Here is a 27,009-nt window from a genome sequence, read left to right as displayed (position 1 = left end):
CACTAAGAAAGAAGAAGAGTTGAGCGTTCACCTGCGGGTTCTGCATGGGACAGGTGGTTGGATGGTAGTGTCACTTACCAGGATTGAAAATGAAGGATGGATGGGTTGGTGAGGGAGGGCATTGACTTGGTTTTGGATGTGCCAAATATTAGGGACTTGTAGCCATGAGAGTGAGCCTGGAGCTCAGTGGGCTTTTGAGAGTCACCACTTGTTAGAGGTACATGGAATTGGGCATAGATGAGGTTGGCAAGGGAGAGACAAGAGGCAAAGCAAAAAGAATTTTCCCACCCTAAGGCAGGAGGGAATGCCAACATAAAGAGATCAACCAAGAAGAGGAGCCAGATGAGGAGACTGAGGATGAGAGGACAAAGTCAGAGACTTGGTGGACATGATGGTCAGGTCGAAGCAGATTGGAGACACAGGAGAAGAATCGGGAGAGAGTGGTGCCATAAAACCAGCAGTGGAGAGAGAGCATGAAAAGAAAATTGTGGTCAGTGATTTCAAATCTAGTAGAGGGGAAGTGGGATGAGGCTTGAAATCTACCCCTAGTTTTGGCAATTAAAGGTGACTTTTTTTTTTTTTTTTTTTTGGGATGAGTAGAGTAGTGGAGAAGAGCCAACTGTGGTAGGCTGCAGAACAACTGGATGAGGAAGTGAAGCTTCCAAACCTTGGTTGCAGAAAGAGAATCATCTGGCAATAGCTTGAAGAGACAGGGTACAGGGAACTGTGGGAGACTTGGGAAGCAGTGTACAGAGTGATTAAATCCAGCTTTGGAATCTTACACCTGAGCTTTTCCTGGCTTCAGCTAAGAACTAATTTGTTGCTCCGAGGCTAGGCTGAAAGGGGCCCTGCTGGCACAGTGGTTAAAGCACTCAGCTGCTGTTTTAGGCTGGGTTCTCTAGAGAAGCAAAATCAGTGAAATGTATGTGTCTCTCTCTCTCTCCTTCTCTCTATTTATATAACATACAGTATGTGTATTAATTGTTTAATGAGAAACTAATTTGTTGTGTAAACCTTCATCTAAAGCACGGTAACATGTATATATATAGAGAGAGCGAGCGACATTTAGCTCAAGGAAATGGCTCATGCAACTGTAGAGGCTGGCAAGTCCCAAGTCAGTTGGTCAGACTTCAGGCTGGAGGGTTCTCCTGACTCATGTAGCTGCAGGGGCTGACAAACCCAAGATTGGTAGGTCAGATGGCAGGCCTCTGGTTCACAGACTGTGGAGGCCAACAAAGGTCAAGTCTCAAGACAAAGCCCCAAGAACTGGAGGTCAGATGATGATGAGCCGAATGCAGGATCCAGAGCAAGAGCCTTGCTGGAACATCCATTTGTATACTGGAGGCAGGCCACACCCGGAAGGAAACTCCCTTTCAACTGATCAGCTCATAGAAGCTCTCATTGTGGAGTTGATAACATCATTACATAACTGCCAAATTACATCCTTACGTAACTGCCAAACCACTGAGAATCATGGTCCAGCCAAGTTGACACACAGCCTTAACCATCCCAGCTGCTAACTGAAAGGTTGACAATTCAAACCTACCAGCTGCTCTGCAAGAGAAAGATGTGGCAGCCTGCTTCCTTAAAGAATCAGGCTTGGAAACCCTATGGGGCAGTTCTACTTTGTCTATACGGTCACTATGAGTTGGAATCAGTTGGACGGCAATAGGTAAGGATTGGCTGCTTACCAAAAAGTTGGTGGTTAGAACCCACCTAGTGGCTCCATGGGAGAAAAACTTGGCGATCTGCTTGTATAAAGATTACAGCCAAGACAACCCTATTGGGCAGTTCTACTCTGTCACATAGGGTCGATGTGAGTTGAAATGGACTTGACGATGCCTAACAACAACAACAGAGGTGGAGCTAGAGCAGGATTTATTTTTCCTTCCTTATGAGTGAGCCACTATACAGAGAAGACTGATTCCAAGAGACCCAACAGTACAGAGGCTTAAAGAACAAAGAAGTTTATTTTTCTCTCATGTAACAGTCCAGGGTAGGCAGGCTGCTCTGCTCCATGCAGTCATACAAGGATCCAGGTTCTGCCATCTTTTTTCTCTACCATCCTCTAGAGCAGTGGTTCTTAAAGTGTGGTCCCCAGACCAGTAGCATCATCATCACCTGGCAACTTGTAAATGCAGATTCTCCAGCCCTACCCCAGACTTACTGAGTCAGAATCTCTGGGGGTGGACCCAGCAATCTGTGTTTTTAAAAACCTTCCAGGTGGTTCTAGCATACCCTGAAGTCTGAGAACCATTGCTGTAAAGATGCTATCCTTGTCTGCATGATTGAAGCTGGACTTCAGGCACATCTGTGTTCCAGCTCCCAGGAAAGAGAAAGATTGCAAACTGTGCAGGAACAACATTTTAAAGTCCAGGCCTGGAAGTGGCATTTTCACTCATATTCCATTGGCAAGAACTACTACATGGCTGAATCAGGCTGCTTGGAGAGCAACTTGAAGGTAGTTGCTAACTGGGTGGCCACATACCCATACTCTATTATAGTAGAAGAAGACAAACACTAGCAGTCTCAGCTACCTTATGAATAAACCTTAATTTTTAATGCCTCTTCCCATCCTTTCAGAACCCAGTGAGGAAGAAAGAGGGGGATATCTACCTGAAGATGGGAGTTAAGGCTTATATGTTTAAAAGGATCCGTGAGTTTTTGTTTTGCTTTGTTTTCAGGTGTACCAGCCCCCAAATGCCTGCCCACCGTCACTGGGCTGGGCAGCCCAACCCTTAAACACCTACCTTATCTGCTCACCCACTCTATTTCGTACTGCCCAGTCCCCACTTGGTAACTTCCAATAAAAGTCAGGATTTCACCCAGCTAGCCCCATCAGAAGGAGGGCACCCAGGATAAGCAGAGAAGGATGGGTAGTACAGAGGGGTGCTGATTTAGTGGAATGAGAACAAGAAGGAAGATAGCTTGTGAAATGAGCTCCTGGGCACTTACCAGGGCAGCCATGCACAGTTGTCTAGGCTGTGCACTGCACAATTCTAGGGGGCACTGTTCACATGCACTACGATGTGTATAGCTCTCCTGGAATTGGGTGATGTGGTCACCTTGTCTATGCCTCATCCTCATGTCCCCACTCTTCTGACGAAACCCAACACATCAGGTCCTTGCAGATCCTGACCTTACCCTGAACAGGATCACCTCTGAAACCTCCATCCTTGCTCAGAGAGGCTTCTTGGGAAGTATCTCAGTGCTCCAAGGACTAAGCCTGGACTGAGAACCACCTCTGGATGGGGGCAGCGTTTCGTCCCTCCTCAAAGCCTGCCAAAAGCCCAAAACTGAGAGGCTTTGACTTTGACATCAACAACGCCAGGGTTTGATTCCTGGGTCTGCCAGAGGAGCCTCCATCTCCTCATTTATACAGTAGAGATGATGGCACCCGCTCACTGAGTGATTGAGGCAGTTAAATGAGAACCTGGCTCAGATGAGGGGCTGCACAATATTCACCAGCTGAGGATGCAGAGCACTGGGGTTGCAAATCACCAGCCAGAGTGTCTAAAGGGGCACTATGGGTGGGGCCTAGAACATCTTGTCTCCACGACTAGGAAATTATACATCTCTGAAGCAGTGGCAAAATGACCTGCCTTCTTTGGATCAGCCGTTTGTTTACTTAATGAGCTACTTGGAGACCCAGCACGCACACGCATGCACACACACACTATCTCCCACGGTTCCGCGCCTGGGAGGCCTGAGTGTCCTGAAGGAGGAGGGGAAGGAAGCCACTTGTGTTTGTGGGGCTGATATCCCATGGGTGCTGGGCCTCAGGGTCTCTGGGCATTCCCAGTCTCTGCCGTAGGTCTGTTTTTAAGGACTGGAGCAAAGAAAAGAAAAAGAGGGTATGAGGTGAGGAGAAGGGGCAGACTGCATATTCATATTCAAAACCTGTCCAAGCTGCCTCCTCCTCCATGGGTTTTCTCTGAGGATGACTCCTCCAGGAAGGCCCTGACTGCACCCTGGGTTTTCCCCATCAGGGGAACAATCCTGTTCCCATTTGTGCCTTGTTTGGATTATTCTTGAAAGGATTTTCTGCTTTCATGTCCAACGGACATAGGTCTGTGCTTCTCATCTGAGGCTGGAACTGAAAGACGAGGGACAAGAGAGGGCAATGTGGGGAGGACAGAGAAAGCTCTGGGGAGAAAAACACAAGAGGAACTCCTTGGCCTGCATGGGGAGGTCTTTGGGAGAAAGGGCCGATGCAGAAATGTGTCCTTTGCATAGTATAGGCTCAGCAACATAAAATTAATGCCATGCGTTTTCCCTCTCTCTTTATCCTTATCTTTGACTTAGGTTTCCTGGGGAATTGTGTAAGAGAATGAGTAGGGGTGAAAAATATGTCTATTACTCTTTAGAAGTTCATAAGCTTTCATATGGCTCCTTAGTTCATCTGTTCATTCATTCACTCAGAATCTATTGACTCCAAGGCATCAGGACCTATGTTACGTGGTCAGGGGACAGAACTGTGCTTAGATTTGAGCAAATAATGTAGTTAGGGGCATGCCTGGGGCTTAACAATCGGGGGTTGGGGACTTTGGGGTCTAAAAGCATGAAGTGGGTTCGAGAAACCTATGGAGTTTGGTGGAAACAGAGGCAGATGGATCCTGGAGGCTTGAGAAACATTGAATATTGAGAGGCTGTATAATATAGCGGTGGAGAGCCAGGGCGAACATGCAATTTGACATCCAAACCAGAACATTTTTTAAGTGAAAGGCGGGACTACAAATAATTATGCCAAGACAATAAGTGTCAGCTGGGATTGTCCCGAATAAACTGGCATTGTGTGGACAAACATATGGTCACATAAAGAGCACGTTGAAGCCAGACTGCCTGGCTCTGAATCCCACCTCCAGCTCACCAACAGCATAACCTAGGGCAAGCTGTTCTCTCTATCTCTCTTATTCTTTCTCTGTGTATATGTACCCGCTGTAATGGGGATGTAATGCCTACCCCATGGGGTTGTTGTGAGGATTAAACCTGCAAAGGTTTAGAACCTCCAAAGACCCTCCGAATATGTATTAATGTAGAGAATAAGGAAAAAGCCAAACCACTTGACCGAAGATATGAGAGGAGTCCTGATGAATACATATAAGGCATGTTGGTATTTGCAAGTGAAGTAAAAAATAGTCATGTACTTAGGAAAACATGTCTCTCAGGGCGTAAAGACTAAGAATTCGACTGCTAGGATTTAATTCAAGTTCCGCCTGCGGCACCATCCACATGACTCTGCGGTTAGCAATCAAACCCTAAGTTTGGTCTGAAGACTCATCTGCATTCACTTACCTGCATACAACAAATACATTGATAGAAAAGAAAATGCCATTGGTTGCCCAGAGAACCCATTGCCCAGCCTAGCCCTTGTCTCACTGTAGCGCTAGCTGCTGCTGACTCCCCAGCACCCAACCCAAGGAGCTAGATGACCAGAGAGAAGAGTGTGGTTCCCACAAAGGGTTTCCCCAAGCAGTCTGGTATATTTATAGGGACGCCATTGTAGTATTCCTAACCCAGGATCCTGCCAGGATCTGGGGTGTCCCAGAGAGGCCAGAAGAAGTGCCCCAGCCCCTCTGGCATGCCCTCCTCATCATTCAATCATTCTTAGCTTCAACCACAGACCACCAAGCCAAGAGAAGCTGCAAGAATCCAAAAGTAGGCCTGTCCAGAGAAAAGCAAATCATCTACATCTATGCATGTATTTCATGTGTCTGGCTCTGCACTTACTAGTTCTGTGCCTCAGTTCCCTTTTCTGTAAAATGGGGTAATAATGCTCTCATGGGATTATTTTAAGTATTAAAGTAATTAATACCCACACAGTATTTGGCTCAGTGCCTCGCACACCATTAGTTGTCGTTAGCTGCTGTCAAGCCAGACCCAACTCATGGAGACCCCATGCCCAATGGAACAGTATGCTTCCCAGCCTTGTGCCACCTTCATGATTGATTGTGGATTGGATCATCATGATCCATAGGATATTCATTGGCTGATTTTTGGAAGTAGATCTCCAGGCCTTTCTTCCTAGTCTATTTTAGTCTGGAAGCTCTGCTGAAACCTGTCCAGCATCGTAGCAACATGTAAGCCTCCACTGACAGATGAGTGGTGGCTGCCATAGATAGCATTCAGTAAATCTTTATTATTATTATTTAGTTGTTGTTATTATTATTATATCAGCCAATCATAATCTTGTTAGTGGCTATGGCGAGAACACTGGCCTTGCAGACAGGAGACCAGGTCCTGCCCTGCTATTAATCTGCAGCATGACTTTGGCCCAATCACTTCCCTCCCTGGGTCTCGGCTTCTTCGGTTCTCAAAGGAAGGGGTTGAGTTAGGTGATCCTTTTGGCTTCTTCCAGCTGCCCCATTCAAAGGGTCTGAGGAAGCCCCACTTTCCAGACTGCTTCGTAGGATAGTCACACTGCCCATCCACCAGACATGGGCCAGGCAAGTGAAATTAAATAAGAGGGAGAGGAGAGCGAGATAGGGCCGAGTGTCTGCATGGGGGAAGGAATCACACCACACGGGGACTGTAACCAGGTTTCACAAGAAACCTAAATTAAGTTATAAATTAAATAAACCACTTAGACTGTTTTTTCCTTTCTAGCTGTTTTTGGCCATTGTGCAGACAAGGACTCTTGTTGGCCAGGAACCCAGAGGTGGAAATTGGCACTTACTGAACTGAAGCCATGGGGGCAGGGTGGAGTCTGGGTTTTCCCACAGCAAACACACACTAGTTTTGTTTTTATTTTAGCTCCCCAGGAGCCCTCGTCCCCTTATGAGGTGCTCTGTCTTAGGGAATGGAGATCAGGGCACCCAAACTGAGCTTTTTTAATGGTAGCAGACAGAGAATGAGAGGTTGGTGAGATCCCCAGAGCAGAGGGTGAGTGTGGGGAAAGGGAACCTCCCACCTATGTGTGGTCCACAGGACTGTTCCAGGGCCCCAACTTTCCAGCCTTTTCCACACCCCATCTCAACAAGGCCGCCGTTCCCAGTACACCATGCCCAGCCATCTTCCATGAGCTCTGCCTGGCACCCTTCCCTCTTTGTCTGCCCACAGAAACTTGCCTGTCCTCAAGGGCTAGACTAAATGCCCTTTTCTTTTACTTAATACTCCCCACTCCCACCAAAATCTGGCAGAATTGATCCACTTCCTCTGTGCTACCAGCGGGATTGGCCAACATCTCTCTTCAAGTGCTCTCCATATTGTTTGGAAGTCATTTGTGTGCCTGTGTCCCATCCCCAGTGGTTGTTGTGAGTTTTTTAAGGACTAAGTCCAGTGGTTCCAAGGACAGTTCCTGGCACATAGTAGGAGCTCCATCAGTGTTTATTGAGTGAAGGATATAGCTGATGCTGGGGCTGACAATGCCATGTACGTATGTGCAGCTTGTAAAAGCAGCTCCCAAACCCTCCCCACCCGTTGCTGCCAGTCACCTGTGTGTTAGTTTCCTGGGACGACCATAACAAAGTACCACCGACTGGGTGGTTTATAAGAAAAGAAATTTATTGTCTCATAGTTCTATAGGCTAGTAGTCAGAATTCAGGGTGTCAACAGGGCCATGCTCCTACTGAAGTCTCTAGGGGAAGACCTTGTCTCTCTCAGCTTCTGGTAGCCCCAGATGTTCCTTGGTTTGAAGCTGCATCATAATTCTATCTTTCCCTCTGTCTGTCTCTCTTCTCATTTGTAAGAAATAAAGGGCACCACTCAGATGAGATTAGGGCCTACCTTACTCTGATATTTAAAAAAAAAAGTTGCTGTTGCGTTGACTCCAACTCATGGTAACCCCATGTGTGTCAGAGTAGAACTGCGCTCCATGAGGTTTTCAGTGACTGATTTTTGGGAAGTTAGTTGCCAGATCTTTCTTCCAAGGCACCTCAGGTGAACTCAAACTTCCAATCTTTCAGTTAGCAGCTGAACTCTTCGAAGGAGCCCTGGTGGCACAACAGTTAAATGCTTGGCTGTTAACCAAATCTGTGGCAGTTTGAACCCACCAGCCACTCTGCAGGAGAAAAGAATTGGCAATCTGCTTTTGTAAAGATTACAGCACAGGAAACCCTGTGGGGCAGTTCTACTCTGTCCTATAGGGTCACTATGAGTCAGAATCAACTCAACAGCATATAACAACAGGGACTGCTTACTCTGATGTGACCTCCTGTTAACCTCTTAAAGACCCTATTTCCAATCGAGGTCATGTTCATGAGTACCATGGGTTAGGACTTCAACATATCTTTTTGGGGGATACCTTTCAATCCATAACCTCTAAAGGGCTGAGCTCTGCCCACTGCCCAACAGTCTGGTTGCAGCCCACTTTCTCCTGGGCACTTGCCTCACCCTGCTCACTGGGAGTTCCAGGCACATCTGGCCAGTCAACTGGGCTCTTTCAACATTTCCCTCTTTTTTTCTACACTTTGAGACCTATTCACTTGGGGTGGGACAGTAGGGGAGACAATAACCCATATAACCCCTGAAGTGTCACAGCCCATGACATTATACATCCGGCCCTGATGAAAGTCTCCAAAATACATCACTTCACCATCAAGGCATTTGCGGTTGCTTTTCTGAGATGTCCCATGGTGTGTGTCTCAACTGTGCCATTAACGGCCCCCAGGCCTGCTGGCTGCCCCTGAATCCTGGCTTTGTTCTGCAGTCGAACCTTGGCCTGGAGGGAAAGGCCCCCCAAGGCTGCATTACCAGGCTGCCTGGAAAAATCTGGCATCTCAATGAGAACTATGTCCTAAATGTGGATTTTATATGCAAGGATATGCCCACCCTTGTGTACCACTCCTATCCCAAACAGTTATGTCTGTTTCAGATAAAGGAGAACTACATTTCAGGGATCGTGGACTTTCAGAACTAGAAGGGGCCTTGAAGAACATTGATTCAAAGTGTGGTCCCTACACCAGCTGCATCAGTATCATCTAGGAGTGGGGTGACCAGATGACCCTGTTTGCCACTATCCAGGTTTTGGATTACACCTCCACATAAAGAAAACAAAAATCTTCACAACTCGACCAATAAGCAATATCATGATAAACGAAGAAAAGATTGGAGTTGTCAGGATTTCATGTTACTTGGACCCACAATCAACACCCATGGAAGCAGCAGTCAAGAAATCAAACAACGTATCACATTAGGCAAATGTGCTGCGAAAGACCTCTTTAAAGAAAGTGTTAAAAAGCAAAGATGTCACTTTAAGGACTAAGTGTGCCTGACACAAGCCATGGTATTTTCAGTCGCCTTTTATGCATACGAAAGCTGCACAATGAATAAGGAAGACTGAAGAAGAGTTGACGCATTTGAATTATGATGTTGGTGAAGAATATTGAATATACCATGGACTATCAGAAGAATGAACAGGTCTGTCTTGAAAGAAGTACAGCTCCTTAGAAGCAAGGACTTTGTCTCACATAATTTGGACATGTTATCAGGAGGGACCAGTCCGTGGAGAACAACATCAACGCTGGTAAAGTAGAGGGTCAGCAAAAAAGAGGAAGACCCTCAACGAGATGGATCGACACGGTGGCTGCAACAGTGGGATCAAGCATAACAGCGATCGTGAGGATGGCGCAGGACCGGGCAGTGTTTCGTTCTGTTGTACATAGGGTCACTGTGAGTCAGAACCAACTCTATGGCACCTAACAACAACAGCACTGAAACCTGGTATTGCAAGAAAACCCCACAGTCCTGGACAAATCGGAACGGTTGGTCATCCTACCTAGGAGCAAATTCTTAGTCCCCACACCCACCACTACCAAACCCACTGCTGTCGAGTCGATTCCAAATGATAGTGGAATTAAGTGAGCCCAAAGGTTTCCCCTGTCCCTGACATTCTGTGGTTCTGTCTTCTCTACCACTAATGGCTGAAATTTCCCCGTTAGAAATGTGTTTCTTTTTGTTAACTTCTGCCTTCTTCCTGAAGTTCGTTTTTAAAAATACAATTTTCCCTTAGAGGGTCCTGTATTAGCTTCCCAGGGCTGCTGTAACAAAATACCACACATGGGTTGGCTTATAAGAACAGAAATATGTTGTCTCACAGTTCTAGAGCCTGGGAGTCCAAATCAGTGTGTCACCTGGCCCATGATACCCTGACGGCCCTAGGGGAAGATCCTCTTGTCTCTCCTAGCTTCTGGTAGCCCAGGTATCCTTGGCTGCTCTTCGTCTTCCTCTGTCTGTCTCTTCCCCTTTTTTATAAGGACACCACTGGTATTGGAATTGGCCTTGTGGGTGGTGCAAACGGTTAAGTGCTTAGCTACTAAAAAAAAAAAAAGCCTGGCGATCTGATTCCAGAATATCACACAGACTTGAAAGCCCTCTGGAGCATAGTTCTACTCTGACACACAAGGGGTCGCCATGAGTCGGAATCGACTTGACAGCAACTGGTTTCTTTTAATATTAGAATCGGACCCAACCTACTCCTGTATAACCTCACCTTAACCTAACTGATAACAATGTCAAAGATATTTCCGAACAAGGTCATGTTCACAGGTACCAGGGGTTAGATATTAGGACTTCAGCGTATATTTTTGGGTCTCTTTTCTCAGGGTCTAGAGAGGGTTCCGTGGCATGAGTCAGGTGGGACCCGGTTAGGAGGGAGGGGCCTGCAAAGGGAGAAGAGAAGACAATGCAGACAGGAAAAGCTGAGGCCCCAAACCAACTCCATGACTACTAAGAACTGGTGGTGGCCGAGAAGATCCTGATACCTGTCTCCTGCCAGGGCCGCCTGCAGATGACCATGTAAGAGCTCCAGTCCTAGTTGCCTGGCTGGCCCATCTATCACCATTTGTTACACTTCTTTACAGGCTTCCTTTTTTCTCCTTTTGTTTTTCTTCCACCACCCTGCCTCTCAAACTAAATTGGAGAAAAATGGGTTTTGTCTTTTTTTAACAAGAAGACTAAATGTCTTAAATTACCTTCTTCAAGGTCTGCAAATAGAAATCCCCAAATAAGACAGCCACCTTTTCTTTCTGTCTCCATGAGCTCATGAGCTTGAAATAAAAGGCAGAGCAGGGGCTCAGGAGGAAGTAATTTGGACTTGACCCAACACCAGCCAGGGAGGAAGCAGGGGGATGGGCAAGGAGGGCCCGATTGGGGGTTGGGAAATGATGGAGAAAGAGAGGGAAATGGGCAAAATCCATAACTCATTGCTTATGATTCTGCAACAAAACAGGTTCCCTAAAGGGGAGCAATTTTTTAAAGTGCAGTTAAAAAATTGTGTATGTGATGTTTATTGTAGCACTGTTTACAATAGCAAAAAAATGGAAGCAGCCAAGGTGTCCATCAACAGATGAATGGATAAATAAATTATGGTATATTCACACAATGGAATACTACACATCAATAAAGAACAGTGATGAATCTGTGAAACATTTCATAACATGGAGGAACCTGGAAGGCATTATGCTGAGTGAAATTAGTTAGTGGCAAAAGGACAAATATTGTATAAGACCACTATTATAAGATCTTGAGAAATAGTATAAACTGAGAACACATTCTTTTGTGGTTACGAGAGGGGGGAGGGAGGGAGGGTGGGAAAGGGTTATTTACTGATTAGATAGTAGATAAGACCTACTTTAGGTGAAGGGAAGGACAACACTCAATACAGGGAAAGTCAGCACAACTGGACTAAACCAAAAGCAAAGAAGTTTCCTGAATAAACTGAATGCTTCGAAGATCAGCAAAGCAGGGGCAGGGGTTTGGGGACTGTGGCTTCAGGGTACATCTAAGTCAATTGGCAAAATAAAATCTGTTAAGAAAACATTCTCCATCCCACTTTGAAGTGTGGCATCTGGGGTCTTAAACGCTAGCAAGCGGCCATCTAAGATCCATCAATGCGTCTCAACCCACCTGGATCAAAGGAGAATGAAGAACACCAAGCTCAAAAGGTAATTATGAGCCCAAGAGACAGAAAGGGCCACATGAACTAGAGACTACATCATCCTGAGACCAGAAGAACTAGATGGTGCCTGACCACAACCAATGACTGCCCTGACAGGGAACACAACAGAGAACCCCTGAGGGAGCAGGAGAGTAGTGGGATGCAGACCCCAAATTCCCATAAAAAGACCAGACTTAATGGTCTGACTGAGACTAGAAGGACCCCAGCAGTCAGGGTCCCCAAACCTTCTGTTGGCCCAGGACAGGAACCATTCCCAAAGCCAACTCATCAGACGTGGATTGGACTGGACAATGGGTTGAAGAGAGATGCTGATGAAGAGTGAGCTACTTGTACCATGTGGACACTTGAGACTATGTTGGCATCTCCTGTCTGGAGGGGAGATAGGAGGGTAGAGAGGGTTAGAAACTGGCAAAATGGCCACGAAAGGAGAGACTGAAAGGAGGGAGCGGGCTGACTCATTAGGGGGAAAGTAAATGGGAGTATGTAATAAGGTGTATATAAGTTTATATGTGAGAGACTGACTTGATTTCTAAACTTTCCCTTAAAGCACAATAAAAATTATTTTTTAAAAAATTGTGTATGTGAGTATGTTTGAGTGTGTGTATGCACAGGAGACATGTAGCTCGAGGAGAAGAAGGGGAAAGCACAGAGGCTGTTGCCCAGACCTGCTGAGAAGAAAGCAGCGTTACCAGATGCAGTGGACCTTCTCTGCCTTTATCACCACCATTGGCATCACAGTTCCAAGCAAGCCCATGAATGGGCATCAGGACAAGAAGAGGGAGGATGGTGTTGGGCAAAGAATATGACTCTGAGGACTGGAGTTCTAGGTTCTAATCCCAGCTCTATGACATATAATAATAATAAATCAGTTGTCGATTCCGTGGGTAAGAGCTCAGCTGCTAACCCAAAGGTCAGTAGTTTGAATCCACCAGCTGCTCCTTGGAAACCCTATGGGGCAATTCTACTCTGTCCTACACGGTTGCTATGAGTCAGAATCAATTTGACGGCAACGGGTTTTCAGGTTGTTTGCCAACTCATGGAGACCTCATAAGTACCAGAGTAGAACTGTGCTCCATAGGGTTTTCAATGGATGATTTTTCAAAAATAGATCACCAGGCCTTTCATCTGAGGTGCCTTTGGGTGGGCTCAAACCTCCAATCTTTCAGTTAGCAGCTGAGCACATTAATTGTTTCCATTACCCAGTGACTCTGAAATAATAAGAAAAAATCTGAACCTTTCGCCATTGAGTCAATTCTGACTCATGGAAACCCTAAAGGACAGAGTAGAACTACCCCATAGGGTTTCCGGGGAGCACCTGGTGGATTTGAACTGTCTATCTTTTGGTTGGCAGCTGTAACTCTTAACCATAGCTAACATTTATTAAGTACTTACTATGTGTCAAGGCTGGTACTAAACACCTCACATACATTTTTTTTTTTAATATAATCTTCAAAACAGTTCTACGACATAGGTATCATTATCCCTGTTTACAGATGAGGACACGGGAGTGAGAGGCGACAGACAGCCTGTGACAAATCAGAGTTTGAACCCAGGGACCAGACTCCAGAGACTCTCATTTCTTTCTGCCAAGTCACTAGGCCTGTCTGGGCCTGCTTCCTCATCTGGAAATCAGTGTGCAGAAGACTAGGTAGTCATAGGGTCCTTTCCAGCATAGACGCTCCAATTTGGGGCATATCCACAGCTGAGAATGCATAGGTCTTGTTCAAACGGTACAGAGTACAGATTCCAGTGCAAAACCAGCATGCTGTGTGTGTGTGTGTGTGTGTGTGTGTGTGTGTGTGTGTGTGTGTGTAGGACGGGAAAACGTGCATCCTGCAAACCTGACAAGACAGAGGAAGAGAGTAAGAACGCACTGGCCAATGCAAAGGCCGTAGGAAGATTTGTAGGTTAGGCCTGTTCTGAGAGGGCAAAACCAAGATCCAACGCCAAGGTCTAGAAAACTGCCCCGATTCACCTCCATTGTACGTTCAAAGCCTTTATGTTTCGCAATCTTTGCTCCATGTTGCACATCCACAGCCTCAAACACGCCTGGCTAGGCAGACTGTTAAGCCCTTAGAGCCACTTGAAGGGAGCAGCTCTGGCTCTGGGAAGGGCCAACACTCAGGATGAGATTGTTCTCAGTGAAACGGCCCATCATGTGTGTCTTCTGTGTGTCTTCTTTGCAGGCTCAGCAACCATGGCCCATTACAAGGGCGAGCAGGACGACTGGCTGATCGTCTATCTGAAGTATTTACTCTTTGTCTTCAACTTCTTCTTTTGGGTAAGTGAATTCTGCACACATGTCCCCTTCCCTGAGCACCGAATGAGTCACGCCACCTTTGTTTTTTGTGAGTCACCACTCTGAGGTTGGTTTCTTCCAAATCAAAGACCACCCATGGGCAAATTCTGCCTACTTTAAAGCAAATATGTACATTTGCTACTGAGGGGGAAGAAAAGAATCTGGTCTTCAGGTTGGCATGGAGTCCCTACCACATGGCATCTGAATAGAGGATACATAAACATAACAATGAGCTTCATGTTCCAGCCCCGCTGTACAAAGGGTCCAGCTCTTTCTTCTCCGCTAACTTGTTGCACCAGAGCCTTGTGGGAAATGTTACTGCCTGAAATAATTGCTTGTTTTCCACTGAAGTCCATTTGCCTTTCATGGTTAACGTTCTACAGACCCAGGGCAGAGAAGCAGAAGACCTGGGGGGCCTGGGGCTGCCAATGCCAGGGAAGGGAATGGTTTCTATAGCGACTCCTCTCAGGAAACCTGCCTGGGTGAGATCTTCCTGAATGAGCATAGAGCCTGTCCTCTTGAAGCAATTACCTGGGTAATTTGGAGCAGAATGCAATCAATTCCCAAAAATAGCCAGACACTGGAATGTGTATATTTTGTATTACAGTCAAATCTCAACTAAATTTGGAGAGGCAGCAGAGTCCTAAGAGTGCAGCCTTTGGGGTTAGCTGGACCTCAACTCTGTCGCTTACTAATGGCGTGGCCTTGGGCAAGTTACTGAAGTCCTCTGACTTGGTTTTCTCATCTGCAAAATGAGTACAGTTTTTAACTGCTCAGGGTTGTTCTGCCAACCAAAAACCAAACCCATTGCTGTCAAGTCAATTCTGACTCATGACAACCCCATATGTTTTGGAGTAGAGCCGCTCCATAGGGTTTTCTTGGCTGTAATCTTTATTTAAGCAGATCGCCAGGCCTTTCTTCCTCAGAGCTGCTGAGTAGATTCGAACTACCAACCTTTAGGTTAGTGTTGTTGTTGTTAGGTGTCATCAACATTTTGACTCATAGCGATCCCATGTGACAGAGTAGAACTGCCCCCATAGGGCTTTCTAGGCTGTAATCTTTACGGGAGCAGATCACCAGGCCTTTCTCCCACAGAGCCGCTGGGTGGGTTCAAACCGCTGACCTTTTGGTTAGCAGCCAAGCGCTTAACTGTTGTACCACGAGGCTCCTTTTTAGGTTAGTTAAAAAAAAAAAAAACCAACCCCATTGCCATCCAGTCTATTCCAACTCATAGCAACCCTACAGGACAGAGTAGAACTGCCCCATAGGGCTTCCAAGGAGCGCCTGGTACATTTGAACTGCTGACCTTTTGGTTAGCAGCCGTAGCTCTTAACCACTACGCCACCAGAGTTTCCTTTAGGTTAGTAGTCAAGGGCAAACTGTTTGAGCCACCCAGGGACCGTAGCTCTGCAGATGCCCTGAAGTGGTATATGTGAAGTGCTTAGCCCAGTCACTGCATACAGAAGGCATTCAATAAAAGTAGCCATCATTAAAACCCAGAACCAAGCCCCTTGCTGTCAAGTCGATTCCTACTCATGGTGACCCTATGTGTTACGGAATGGAACTGCTCCACAGGGTTTCCTTGGCTGTAATCTTTACAGAAGCAGATTGACAGGCGTCCCTTCCACAGAGCTGCTGGGTGGGTTTGAACTGCCAGCCTATAGGTTATCAGCCTATAGCAATCAGTAAGGCAGTATTTCAGAATGTGAGATGTCCAACGTTAGTTCCCTGAAAATACCACCAAATCAGCCAGCTGTTAAGGAAGAGCCGAGTTTCCTGCTTACCCCAGTAAGGTTGAACGTGATAGGGTGTTCTAGAACACTCCCTCAACAGGGTCTTAGTAGTATCTCAGAGAGGCAGAAGCAAAGGCGACATATGCATGCAGTCTCAGGGTCTTTCATGTAGGAGCTTGTTAAGATCGGGAAGAACCATGGCAGACTATTTTAGGATCCATGATGACAGCAAGGTGAGGGTTTCCAAGAGCCTCGAAGCGTAAACAGTCATTTGATGCTATCTGTTAACAAGCTGAACGATCTGATGTTTTTTTTAATGTTTTTTTGCAAAGTTCCTGAAACACATCATAAAAGTATTTACAACTTTCATCTTCCTGGGCAAGAGTTTCCTAGAATAGGAAAGTCACATCATGAAGGACAGTGGACTAATAGTCACGTTAATATGGACAGTAAGCTGTGTGGGTGTAGATGATTTCAGCTCTCAGAGATAAATCTGATAGTGTTTAGGATTCTTACTGAGTACAGATTTCTTTTTAAGGAATAAGCATGTTTTCCTGATCATAAAAGTCTTATATGTTAATTACAGATAATCTCCAAAATACTAGAAAGTTTTTTATTAAAAAAACCCACTGCCGTTGAGTCGATTCCCACTGATTGTGACCCTAGAGGACAGAGTAGAACTGGCCCATAGGGTTTCCAAGGAGCATCTGGTGGATTCAAACTGCTGACCTTTTGGTTAGCAGCCATAGCTCTTAACCACTATGCCACCAGGGTTTACAGAAAGTATAAAGAAGAAAATAAAAATTGCCCACATCTCACCATCCCCAATTGACCACCACACTCCCTGCAGACTTTGCACCGATCAGGAGGAGAGAAGGTGGGGGCCCATGCCATAGGAGTGGCAGTGGGAATGGAAACCTTGACGAGATGGGGTCATTAACTGGGGGGGGTTGAGAGGGAGAGAGGTGTCCAGAATATATCACTCCTGCAACAGGAGACAGAAATGAGGAATAGTCTGACGTTGAACTCATTAGATGGCGAGACTCAGATTTAGACACAGTGAGTTTGAGTTGCCAGGAGACATTCTAGTAGAGATGTTCAGGGGGCAATTAGCTCATGGGCCTGGATCCCAGGCAAGAGCTAGGCCAGAGCCACAGACTTGGGATTATCCCCACCCAGGTGGTAGTTACAGCCACAGAAACAGGTACGAGTCCCTGGGAGAGCTGGGGATTGAGAAGAGAGGAGACAAAAGACTGAGACAAGGGTGTCCCCATGGCCCAGGGTGAATCTAGGATGACCAGCTGTTATGGTTTGCCCAGGGCTCATGATGTTTCCAGGACATGGGACTTTCAATGCTAAACCAGGAAAGTCCCAGGCAAACCAGGACAAGTTGGTTGCCCTGGAGGAGTGGGAGAAAGAGGGGTCCACAAAGAAGCTTGAAAAGGAGCAGTCAGAGAGGAGGGAGGAAAACCAGGAGAAACAAGTTTGGTAGAAGCCTGGAGATCAGGGAGCTCTCAACAGTGTTAAAGGCCAAGGAGACATGGAGTATTGTAAGGCCTAGAAAGGGGCCATTGAGTTCAGTAGCAAAGAACTCATTGGTGGCTGTGCTGAGAGCACTTTCAGGAGAGTAGTGGAGGCCAGCGCCTGAGGAAGTGAGGACTCAATGTAGACAACACCAGCTGAGGACGAGGAGAAGAGGGAAGGACAGTACTGGTGGGCCGGAGGGTAGTTGGCTCTCACATCTCTTTAGAACCTAGAGCTGTTGCGAGGTTATAAACCCAAAATATTTGTGGAAGGGCTGTGAACTTGCATGTTCTACCTGTGCCACTGAGATCCCACAGGAGGGAGCGGGCAGTAGATACAGTGACCACCTCAGGACTCCTTTCCCACCTGAGCAGACTAGGAGTCTGTCTCTTCAGTGTTTGCATTTCTTTGGGAGCAGTGAGGAGAAGGACGGTGGGTGGTGATACAGGCGGATGGGCAGCAAGCGTGTAACCAGAACAGCTACCAGCAATGGGCAACCTTCTACCATGTATATCTCCCTGTGTCAAGTTAAAAATACTCCTGCCCAGGGGCCTGGCTGGCCTCAGGCCAGCCTCCCAGGGACCCATTTGGTGGAGCCTCAGCCCCCTTGTAGGAGTTGGCCAGCTTTTGAAGGTTCAGAGAAAGCCCCCGTGGCCTGCATGTTCTCATCACAACTTGGCCTCAGTCTCCAGACCTTGGAGTCTGTTCCCTGGACCCGCTGCAATCCCCTCAGAGTAGATACGGGGCAGAATACTGGCCCATCTTCTCCCATGGCAGACCAAAACCAAACGCACTGCCGTCGGGTCCATTCCAACTCATAATGACCCCGTGTGGTACAGGGTAGAACTTCTCTGTAGGGTTTCCTTGGCTATGATTTTTATGGAAGCAGATCATCAGGGCTTTCTTCTGCAACACCCCTGGGTGTGTTCGAACTGCCAATTTTTAGGTTAGTAATAGAGCAGAAACCATTTGTGCCATCCAGGGACTTGTTCTTGCCTGGCAGGTCACAGTTTTCCACCTCCATCAGCCCACAGAGTCCCTGGGAATTTACCAGAATTCCCCAGGGAGGAGGCATTGTCCATAAGGACCTCCTACCCCACCCCCTGAGAAATGTTTCCCTCCCAGACACACCCCAAAATCCAACTGCTGGCCCTCCCACCTGAGCCGCTTTTATTAGATACATAGTAGTATGTGCGTCCTCACTGACCCGTGCCCCCCTCCTTGCGATGTTACCTGGTCTTCTGCCTTCCTCATTGAGTCGTAATGCAGAGTCATGTTTTGCTGACTCAAATCTCCAAAGACCGTTGTACTCATAACCATGGTTTGAGGTCCACTGCTTTGGTAAGCTTTCACTTGAGATTCCAAGGTTCAAGTTTGAACTTGGAGCAGGGTGTTTTGATGCTATAGACATTCAGACATGCAAAGTATGAAGGAGGTAAGCAAGACTTAAGCAGTGTATGCAACCTATGCCTATACCCCACTCCACCTCTGGACCCTACCCCAACACTTCACCCATCCCTGACCACTCCACTCCTCACCATCACCCTATCCGTGACTCCTACCCCCATGCTGATCCCCAGCCCCTTCCGTTTCAATTAACCCAGTGTTGACCATGGTGATCCCACTGATCAGGGGAGGCTTCCTTGGATAGAGCTCTGGATCAGGAGCCCAAAACACCAACACTTTGGTGCCTCCTTCATGACCCTAACTAAAAAGAGAATGTGACCCAGGCTTTCTCATGTGGCCGCCTAGGAAATGTGTTTCTTCCTCCTTCCTTCTCCTACACAGCTCCCTACAGCTCCCATCACCCCTGCAATGTTGTTCTCTAATTTATTATTTTAATTAGCTGCTTGGCTGTGTTAATAATCAAAACTTTTCCAACCTCCCAGGAGCTATGCCAGCCTATGAGAAGAACTGAGAATCAGCATCTCCCTTGACTAAGAGGCAGCTTCTGCTCCTGAAGCTCTGTCCTGCCCCCAAGCGGCCGGCTGAGGCATTGCTACTTACCTGTAAGGGCATGGAGAGCTCAGCCTGCAGGGAACCCCTGGGGTCCTTTAAGGGAGAGCTGGGGCCAAGACAGGAGGCAGAGAAGCTAGAGAACTGGGGCCACGTGAGAAGGCCAGGGGAAGAGATGGGCTTGAGAGTATCAACAGTGTCAAGTCAGGACTCACAAAGCCTTCTGCTGGCTTCCAAGCCGAGGTTTAAAAAGCCCTTCAGGTTGTCTGTTGTCAGCCTAGTGAATGTGGCCTTTGCCCTTCTCCTGGGCCGTGCTATCTGAGAAAGAATGGGTGAGGGGCCCAGTGGTTGGCTTTCCTGTTGCACCCCTTCCTAAGATGCCCAGTGGCACAGGATCCCCTGATGTTTGGGGCGCCTCTGCATCTGTGTGCACATTTGGCCTTCACGGGACCATGACATGAGAGACGAGTCGAAGATGGAGCCTATGGTGCCATCTCTGAGCTGTAGCTCAGGGACTCTCGGCCTGGCTGTGGCCCAGACACAGGGTGACTCCCTTCATGGACAAAGCAACTTTGTATGGGTCAGCAGCCCAGTTGGTAAAACAGGTACCAAACTGGAAGTTAGGACTCCTTTGTTTTGTTTTTATTGTGCTTTAAGGGAAAGTTTACGAATCAAGTAAGTCTCTCATACAAAAACTTATATACACTGTGCTATGTACCCCTAGTTGCTCTCCTTCTAATGAGACATCACAGCCCTCCTCTCCACCCTGTATTCTCCATGTCCATTTAGCTAGCTTCTGTCCCCCTTTGCCTTCTTATCTCACCTCCAGACAGGAGCTGCCCACATAGCCACATGTGTCTGCTTGAGCCAAGAAGCTCACTCCTCATCAGTATCATTCTCTGTCTTATAGTCCAGTTCAATCCCTGTCTGAAAAGTTGGCTTTGGGAATGGTTCCTGTCTTGGGCTAATAGAAGGTCCAGGGACCATGACCTCCGGGGTCCTTCTAGTCTTAGTCAGACCATTAAGTCTGGTCTTTTTACAAGAATTTGAGGTCTGCATCCCACTGCTCTCCTGCTCCCTCAGGGGTTCTCTGTTGTGTTCCCTGTCAGGGCAGTCATTGGTTGTAGCCAGGCACCATCTAGTTCTTCTAATCTCAGGCTCATGTAGTCTCCGATTTTTGTGGCTCTTTCTGTCTCTTGGGCTCATAATTACCTTGTATCTTTGGTGTTCTTCATTCTCCTTTGCTCTGGGTGGGATGAGACCAATTGATGCATCTTAGATGGCCACTTGCTAGAGTTTAAGAACCCCAGATGCCACTGGAAGTTAAGACAAGATCTTGAGTTGTAGTCCCCACTCTGCCACTGGCTGGTTATGTGACCTTGGAAAAGTCACTTCTCTCTGGGTCTTAGTTGCATCATTGTTGTTTTTAGGTGCCATCAACTTGATTCTGATTCACAGCAACCTCATGTGACAGAGTAGAGCTGCCCCATAGGATTTCCTAGGCTGTAATCTTTACAGAAAAGGATACCTGGTGGCGCAGTGGTTAAGGGCTTGGCTACTAACCAAAAAGTCAGTGGTTCAAACCCACCAACAGCTTAGTAGGATAAAAATGTGGCAGTCTGCTTCCGTAATGATCCCAGCCTTGGAAATCCTATGGAGCAGTCTGCTCTGTCCTATAGGGTCACTATGAGTTGGAATCAACCTGAAGGCAATGGGCTTTTTTTTTTTAATCTTTACAGAAGCAGATCTTCAGGCTCCCTCTTCCACAGACCCACTGGGTGGATTCAAACCGCTAACCTTTTGGTTAGCAGCTGAGTGCTTAACCATTGTGCCTTGAAGACTCCTTTCTGCCATCATTAGAGGCTTCTATTTGCGCAGACAGCCTGAGAGCTAGCAGGAGAGGTAGAAGCTGAGGTTGAATTTGTCGGTGGTGATGGCGGTGATGGTGGTGATGAAGAAATCGCAGAGGGGCACCACTGCAGCTGGAAAGATGAGCTCAGTCCTTCCCCTGAAAACTGCGCATCAGCACTGCATGTTTGGCACGTTACTCCGTCAGATAGCTGCATCGCACAGTGTATAAAAGGGGTTAGATTTAGTGCCGTCTTTCCTTTCTTCCTCCCTTTTTTCCTTCTTCCCTCTCTCCCTTTTTACCTTCTTCTCCCCTCCCTTCCTCCTTCTCTCCCTCTCTCCTTTCCCTCCTTCCTTCAGTATGAAGCTATGGGGCATCTACAAAGTGTAGCAGTGTGCTAGGGATACTAAGATGAATAAGGTTTAACTGAGAAGCTCAAAGGGGAACCAGACAAGGTAACAAAATACGATGCACTGTGGTGAATGTAACTATAGAAACATGAACAAGATGTGGAAATAGTGCAGAGGACAATGACTGGTTCAGAATGGGGGCTGCGGAGAGCACCAAGGAAGGTTCCCTCCAGGAGCAGAGCTGGAATTTGAAAAATGAACAAGTGACAAGTTCTTTCCCAGCTCTGACCATCAATAAGTCCCATGGATTTTGCTCTTGTTATAATGGTAGAGGAATTGGGGAAGAGAAAGGGGGAGTAGTACTCTGATTTATTTTATCAAGGGCCCTTTAAAATGAGAAAGCCAAGAAAAGGATGCCTTGCAGTGGAAAACGGCCCTCAGCATGACAAGTCTATCCTTGAAAATTCAACTCACACAGAACAGGCACCAAGACAACAGGAGCTCTGGGGTGGAGCCTGGGAGAAATGCCTGTGGTGGTGCTCAGAGAGCCGTTGATTATTAATAAGGTGAATGGCAGTACTTAATGCAAGCTTGGAGTCCCCGGATGGTGCAAATAGTTAATGTGCTCAACTACTAACCAAAAGCCACCCAGAGATACCTCAGAAGAAAGGCCTGGCCACCTACTTCCAAAAAATCAGCCACTGTGAAAACTCTATGGAGCACAGTTCTACTCAGCCACTGTGAAAACCCTATGGAGCACAGTTCTACTCTGATACACATGGGGTTGCCATGAGTTGGAATCAACTTGATGGAAACTGGTTTTGAATGCGTACTTACTTGTGCCCTCCTGGAAAGCTCAGAGGAGTGGGTGTGAGCTTGGAGTGCTGATGGCCCCACACATACACAGAGAGCTCAGTACGGCTCTACTGGGGCTGATGCCCTGACCCACAGAGTTCAGCTGACTTTTCTGATTTGGTAGCTTGGAGCTGTTCTTTAAAAGCGACCCAGCCGGCCCCATGGGACCAAGCTTGCTCAAACCCGAAGGCTCTCTCTGAGCCCTAGGCTATGTTTGCTCCCCAAATTAGATGTGTTCACTGTACCCTCTGGAACACAGTGGTTAGGAGCTCAGTTGCTAATCAAAAGGTCAGCGGTTCGAATCCACCAGCCGTTCCTTGGAAACCCTATGGGGCAGTTCTACTCTGTGCTGTATGGTTGCTATGAGTCAGAATCGACTCAAAGACAATGGGTTCTTATCGTGCCCTCCATTTCTCCTTCATAGTGCGAATTACCTTGTGACTACTTATTCAGGGTCTTCCTACTTGCTCACCTGCAGCAGGCAAGGGTGCAGGTATAAGCATCAGTCTTAGATACCACTACGGCCCGAGAGCCCGGCATAGCGGCTGCCACAGTAGGTGCACACAGTAGATGAGCAAAGAGGAAGGAGCACGGAGGTGGGAAGGGAAGGGGAATAACGCAGCCTCATTGTTGTTAGGTGTCGTTGAGTCAATTTCAACTTACAGCGACCCCAAGTGACGGAGTATAACTTCCCACAGAGGTTTCTAGGTTGTAATTCTTATGGGAACAGATCACCAAATCATTCTCCTGTGGAGTTGCTGGATGAGTTTGAACTGCCCACCTTTTAGTCACAGCTGAGTGCTTAACCATTGTGCCACCAGGGCTCTTTAATGCAGCATTAGCCTGGCATTAAGAGCTCTCTGGGTTACAGCACTATTCACAATAGTCAAAAGGTGAAAACAACCCAAGTCTCCAACCCCAGATAAACGGGTAAACAAAACTTGGTATATCCATGCAGTGGAATATTACTCAGCCATGAAGAGAAATGACGTTCTGATAGATACTTCAACATGGGTGAACCTTGAAAACATGCTGAGTGAAATAAGCCAGACATAAAAGGACAAATAGTGTGTGATCCTACTTATATGAAATCTCTGGAAGGCAAATGCATAGAAACAGAAGTTTATTAGTGGTTTCCAGGGGCTGGAGGGAGAAGATTATTGCTTAAGGGGTACCGAGTTTCTGTCTGGGAATAGATAATGGTGATGGTTGTACAACATTGTGAATATAATTAATGCTACTGAATTGTAAATGTAAAAAAAAAAAATTTTTTTTTTTAAATGTAAAGATAGTTAAAATGACAATTTTATTTTATATGTATTTTACTACCAAAAAAAAAAAATACTTGGCAGCTACCCCCTTCTTAATGGCCGATAAAAAGGTCCATTCCCTTCTGGCACTCAGTCTGTACCTCTAAAAAGAAGGCATTGCCAGAAACCTGGAAAGGCAAATACTGATTTTTGCCCCAGCGATATGGCAGGCAGAACAGAAGCAGGCTGGGGGAGCACATGGCATTATTTCACAGCCCGCTGCACAAGGCCCATCCAACAAGTCCCACGCCCCTGGAGTGGATCCTGTGTGCCAGGGCCCGTGCTGGCTAAGGGCTACTGTAACAAAGTGCTCTGCTGCAGTACAAAAAGGGAAGAACACATCCTGCTGGGAAGTCAGAGAAGACATCACAGTGGAAATGGGCCTTAAAGGGTGTGTAGGCGTTCAGCAGTGGCAATAACAGTAAGCGCTCAACTGGTAACCGAAAGGTTGGTGGTTTGAACTCACTTAGTGGCTCCACGGGAGAAAGACCTCATGATCTGCTCCTATAAAGTTTACAGCCTAGGAAACCCTAGGGAGCAGTCCTACTCTGTCACGTGAGATTACCATGAGTCAAAATTGACCCGATGGCACATGGCAACAACAGCAACAACAACAAGGAGTTCAGCAGAAGCAGAAGGGCAAGGAGAACAATGCAAATAAAGTTTGGGAGGTAATAAGAGATGAGGGGTCTAGGGCCCAGAGAGGCTATGGAACTTGTCCAAACTCACACAACCAACGAACAGAGGAGCTGGGATCCTGTTCCCAGCAGAGTTCACACTCTTATCCACTCTATACTTGCAAATAGTTAAGTGCTCAACTACTAGCTGAAGTTCAAACCCACCCAGAGGCTCCTCAGAAGAAAAGACTGGTGATCTCCTTCCAAAAATCACAGCCTTGCAAGCCCTGTGGAGCAGTTCTACTCTGCACGTACGGGGTTGCCATGAGTCCGAATAGACTCAATGGCACTAATAAGAACAACTACTACTGCCTTAGCACATAACCAGAAAACAAAAACCCATTGCTGTTGAGTCAATTCCAACTCATAGCGACCCTATAGAACAGAGCAGAACTGCTCCGTATGGTTTCCGAGGAGCAGCTGGTGGGTTCGAACTGCCGACCTTTTGGTTAGCAGCCATAGCTCCTAACCACTGCACCACCAGAGCTCCTTAGCACATGAGGATAACAACAAACAGCAATGACTTAGTTCATTGTGACTACAGCCCAGGTGTGCAGGAAGGAAGTAGCAGAAAATGAAGCCAAAAAAGAAGGTGGGCTGGATTGTTAAGGGCCTTGACGCTGAGTCTGGGCTTGGTGCTCTGGGTGCCAGGGAGCTAGTGCCATTTTTCAACAAGGAGCTGCTATGGTCAGATCAGACTTGAGACACAGTATGCCGGGTCTAGCAGGGGCTAGGAGGCTGGCACTGCAGCAGGGAGCCAAGGCTGGGGCAATGCAGTGGGGTGGCAAGGTCAAGATGGGTTTGAGGACAGTTGAGAATTAGCCCATGGTGCTATCGATGAGAGGGGAGGAAGGAGTCAGTAATAACCCTGGGCTTCCGGGCCTGGGGCTGCCTTTGAGGGTGGGTGTGCTATTGATGAGCCTGACCACAGAGGACAGGCATAGATGATGAGTGTGGTTTTAAATGGGTGAACACAAATCCAACCAAAACCCTTTCCAGTCCAGCATAGTACCTGGCATACAGTAAGCGCCCAGGGAAAACTTAGATAAATGAACTACACTGCCACCCTGTGCATTTCCTGCCTCCCCAGTCTCTGGGCTCTCCCTGCACTGCGAGAACTCTCCTGCCCAGGGAACCTCTGTTTTTGGAAGCCCCATGATCCTACCCCCTGCTCCTCCCTCATCCTCTCCCTAGCTTCCAGCACCAAAAACCAAAAAAAACCCGTTGCCACCAAGTCTATTCTGACTCATAACAACCCTATAGGATGGAGTAGAACTGCCCCATAGAGTTTCCAAGGAGCGCCTGGTGGATTCAAACTGCTGACCTTTTGGTTAGCAGCCGTAGCTCTTATCCACTAGGCCACCAGGGTTCCTCTGCACAGAAACCCTAAAGTGGCCTGACAAAGCAAAATCCCGCAACTGTTTTTACACCCTCTGCCTGCTTTCCTGCAGGCCTGCTGCCTGATTTCTACCAGACTCTGAGCTCACGCAGCTGCTCAGGCTAATCCTTCTCCCAGTGAGGACATGAGCAACTTTGGGTGATGTCTTTCCTGTAAATGAAAGTTCTTAAAATTACATGGCATAAGTGATCTGCTGTGCCCCTCCTGGCCCGCTTTTGTCCTAGTTGGTGAGAAGGCCAGCTTCACCCTCTACAGGGTTTTCTGGATAATCTGCTACAGGCTATGGCTTTGAAAAATATAGTTAATGGTCTACAGAAAACCAACCCAGTTTCTATGAAGAGCCAAATATTGTTGAATAAACTCTATGCAAATGACTGCTGAAATAGCTCATTGGGGTCAGAGTGATCCCCGTCCCAATCAATCCTCCTCTCTGTTTCTCTTCCACTGCCCTTTCTGCTGACTTAGGCAGTTCCCAAATGGCCTGAGTGAAAGCCGTGAGCCACCGGTCCAGAAGCATCTCACTGGAAGTGTATTGGCAGGAGGTTGCCCCCTGGTATTAACAGGGACATTTTACTCACATGGAAAGTATCCCATCCAGCACCCCATTTTACAGATGAAAAAACTGAGGCTTAGAGAGGAAAAGTGTCTTGCCCATGGTGGCATGGTTAGTAAGAGGTAGAACCAGGACTGGAACCCAGGCCTGATGACCTCTACTCTCACGTGACACCCTCTGGTGACCCATCCCAACCTTTAGTAACTTTTAAAGAGCTGACCAAGTCGCAGGCATGATATTCCCTGAAGGACTTGGAACTCTCTTGCTTCTTATGGCTAATCGATCACACTCCAAGTTCTTCTTCAGCCACTAGCTTCTTCACCTGATATAACACTCTAAGGAAAGGGTTGGAGACCCAGTTGATTCAATCTCACCTTCTGATTTCTTCTGGGCATCCGAACAAGTGTGAATTTGTTGTTTTGGGACCTTAATCAGGGCAACATGTCAGAGACCGTCGCCTGTGTCTGCAAACCGAGCTTTGACCCTGGCTGACCTGTGGGCTCAGCCTGCTCTCAAGATACCAACCTTTTCCGTGTAACCAGCAAGTGCTCTGGCAGAGAGAGCCCTCCATTAGTGGGATCAATACTACTTCTCTCCTGGGGCTGCCC

The 27,009-nt window shown here is 47.1% G+C and overlaps 1 protein-coding gene across 5 annotated transcripts in view; it reads left to right on the top strand.

Moving 5' to 3' along the window:
• Positions 1–27,009, top strand: part of TSPAN11 (tetraspanin 11) — a 96,904-nt gene that overhangs the window by 19,691 nt on the left and 50,204 nt on the right. For all 5 annotated transcript variants that reach the window (XM_049882202.1, XM_049882201.1, XM_049882204.1 and 2 more), the window contains exon 2: positions 14,083–14,177. In XM_049882202.1, the coding sequence (XP_049738159.1) occupies positions 14,094–14,177 (84 nt within the window). In that variant the 5' untranslated portion in view covers positions 14,083–14,093. The remainder of the gene's footprint in view (positions 1–14,082; positions 14,178–27,009) is intronic.

Source organism: Elephas maximus, chromosome 4 (genome assembly GCF_024166365.1).
Source record: "Elephas maximus indicus isolate mEleMax1 chromosome 4, mEleMax1 primary haplotype, whole genome shotgun sequence".
NCBI lineage: Eukaryota > Metazoa > Chordata > Mammalia > Proboscidea > Elephantidae > Elephas > Elephas maximus.
This window is presented reverse-complemented; position numbering and strand designations above follow the sequence as displayed.